Source organism: Poecilia latipinna, unplaced genomic scaffold (genome assembly GCF_001443285.1).
Source record: "Poecilia latipinna isolate Pla-1442-1.1 unplaced genomic scaffold, P_latipinna-1.0 Scaffold1451, whole genome shotgun sequence".
Taxonomy (NCBI): Eukaryota; Metazoa; Chordata; class Actinopteri; order Cyprinodontiformes; family Poeciliidae; genus Poecilia; species Poecilia latipinna.
Genome location: NW_015114067.1, coordinates 166,938 through 169,713, shown reverse-complemented (window position 1 = coordinate 169,713; position 2,776 = coordinate 166,938). Strand labels below are relative to the sequence as shown.

Genomic DNA, 2,776 nt, shown 5'->3' with positions numbered 1-2,776 from the left:
GCAAAAATATGAAGTTGATCACTTCCAACAACCTACTTTAAGTATTTTTAAGTGTGATTTTTGTTTTGTTTGTTTGTTTTGTCCATTTTAATTTCCAAGGATTTCTACATGAACATATTTTTCTCTGCTTGTGTCTGGGTCTTTATGCAAATATCTGGTGTAAAGCAGCTTTTCAAAAAATCTCTGTGCTGTTCTTTCACCCAGGTCCACAACTGTTTATCTATGGGTGTTGCTGTTGGCTTGGGGAAGGTGAAACTCTTTCATGTCCAGAAGCCTTGCATTGGTGTTCTAATAAACAAGGACCTTGCCACTGGCTACAGCTCTGGTCTCCACCAGCATTTCACAGAGGTGTCAGGAGGAAATGGTTGGTTGGGGGAGTTTTCAATTTCCCAAAATGATTCCATGGGCTTCATGAAGTGGCTAAAGAGCCTGAAAGAACATCCAGATGTTGTTTCGGTGTCTGTTTCAATGTTTCGACCTCTCTATCAGCTCGTGACAAACAAGCTTCAAAAAGCAGCAGTGAAATCTGCTATTGAGCAGTATTTGGAGGACAATGCTAGGTGGAAATCACCCCAAGAGCCACACTGTGAGGGATCTACTCCTGATTTGTCCTCTAACTGCTGCCCTCAGCACGCCTCAAGGGGAACTCTATCAGTGACCATTGTTCGAGGCTGGGATCTCAAAGGAGATCAGATTTTACAAACTGACAGGTGGGTTGAAGCAAAGGTAAAAAAACAAAGACCTTATGGAACCTGATGAGCACACCTTTTATATGGCTCCTCTTTGTTCACAGCTATGCCAGGATGTACTATGGTTCCTTAAACCGCAAGACCCAAATCATCGTATCCGATAATCCTCAGTGGAACGCTGAGTTTAATTTGGGCAAGGTCAGTAAACGTTATCATCACAGATTAGCTGAAAAAGCTCAACAACAGACAAATTGATCTATTTCCGCTGCTGATGCAGCAGAATTTATAGATCTAATACCAGCATCAATTTTTGCAAAAATAGACATTCAATTACCGGCAGTGAGGATAATTGGGTTTTTATGCATCAGTCTTGAAAGAAAGCTGATCTATTCTTTGGTGCCATCAAAACTATTTGTTAGCAAACATTTGATATTGGGTCAAATGTCATTTAATATCAGAAATGCATTGTAGTTTCAATTTCAACTAGATGATGTTAAATTATTGATCATGAACTAATTTGTCCTTCAACTTGTTGCTCACATGAACCAGCAGCCACAATGACAAGAAAAGAGCACCTCCCTTTAGGCCCGACTCGTTCTTGTTTCGGTTCTCAGAACCAACCTGGGTGTCTGTGGACATGCGGCTCCCACACTCACTGCTCTGCTTAACCTGTTGTTGAGACAGGAAGTGCTGATCCTCTCTTATTGCTTTTTCAAATAAATCATAAGCATAAAAACTTGGCTTTCCAAACAACAAATGTACAAAATGAACCTTCAATGTCAAAGTAAAAACTTTTTTCCCAATTCTTTTCTCTGTCCTACTGATTGCTTATTTTTTGTTTTTAAAAACCTGTCTGAAATAAATAAATCAAATAAGACAAATCAAAGTATAAAATGATATGTAATGCAGACAAACTGCATATTCTGAACTTGGGGAATGTACAATCAACTCCATTTCTAGATCCAAGCCAGGCTGCAGACTCTTTATGTTTTGGGATACTGGGTCAGCACCTGCATGAAAAAGTATTTGGTTTTACTTGAATAGACATGCACATTTCATGGTGTTTATGGTCGAGTACAAATAAAAGTAGAAAAAAATCTGAAAATATTTGAACAGAAACCACTTTACACATATATTGTGTAAACAGACACAGCCTAGCTGATGTATTTCATATCTTGTGCTGTTGTGTTTTGGCTAACATTACTCTGCATTTATCAACTTTTGAGATGACTGGAAAACATTTTTATTTTCTATATCACCTAAATAATTTGACTATGAACGAGAAAATATGCATCTGAATGATCCTCCATTCAAATTTTCTCATGAAGGTTGACACAAGGCTGGCTCTGAAGATTGAGGTTTGGGATGAAGACTGGAAATCTGACGAACTTCTCGGAAAGTGCGAGAAGTACCTGAGCCCTGGCACTCACACTTTCACGTGCAAAGCCACTCCAGGAGGCTTTGAGGTTAAATACACGCTGACCTGTGACCCGTATCTGACTGGAGAAAAGTGCAACCTTTATAAACCATCTTCTTAGTGGCAGGAGATTGGTGAGTTTTGGGAATAAAAGCATTTCATTTCATCATATAAAATTAACTCACTAAATCTGATAGAAACTCTGTTAAAGACCTACCTAAATGTGTATTTATCATACAATGAAAAAAATTTAAGATTTTGTGTAACATTTAATCACAAGAAATAACTATGCTTTAATATATACAACCAGAAATTGTGTTCCCTTTAATGACAATAAAAATTTTGAAACTGCTACAAGTTGTTGACTTCATATATTTTTGACAAATCTTGTATTAGTTGTATGAATTACGACTCATATGTGTTAATATAAAAGAGAGAGAGACATAGTTACGTTACAGGACGTGTCACAAAACTATTTGGTCAAGACCTTCTGTATGCAGCAAAGCGAAGAACCAGGGGACAAATTTTTCAACCTGATCATTGTTTCCTTACAGTTTTATGGTTAAAATCAAGAGGGGCTGATGAAATTTATTAATTGAAATTATCGGTAACACTTTATTTGAAGGGGGTTGAATAAGACTGTCATGACACTGTCATAAACATGACATAA

The 2,776-nt window shown here is 37.4% G+C and overlaps 2 protein-coding genes across 2 annotated transcripts in view; both read left to right on the top strand.

Annotated features, from left to right (window-relative positions):
- Positions 1-2,237, top strand: part of LOC106962706 (perforin-1-like) — a 31,528-nt gene extending 29,291 nt beyond the window's left edge. The window contains exon 4 of the mRNA XM_015057276.1: positions 2,156-2,237. The gene's annotated coding sequence lies outside the window, so the exon portion shown is untranslated. The remainder of the gene's footprint in view (positions 1-2,155) is intronic.
- The window catches only part of LOC106962696 (perforin-1-like), a 9,257-nt gene extending 6,946 nt beyond the window's left edge, over positions 1-2,311 (top strand). Inside the window, exons 7-9 of the mRNA XM_015057262.1 lie at positions 205-710; positions 794-887; positions 2,018-2,311. Coding sequence (XP_014912748.1) covers positions 205-710; positions 794-887; positions 2,018-2,227 — 810 coding nt within the window. The 3' untranslated portion in view covers positions 2,228-2,311. The remainder of the gene's footprint in view (positions 1-204; positions 711-793; positions 888-2,017) is intronic.
- The last annotated feature ends 465 nt before the right edge of the window (positions 2,312-2,776 follow it).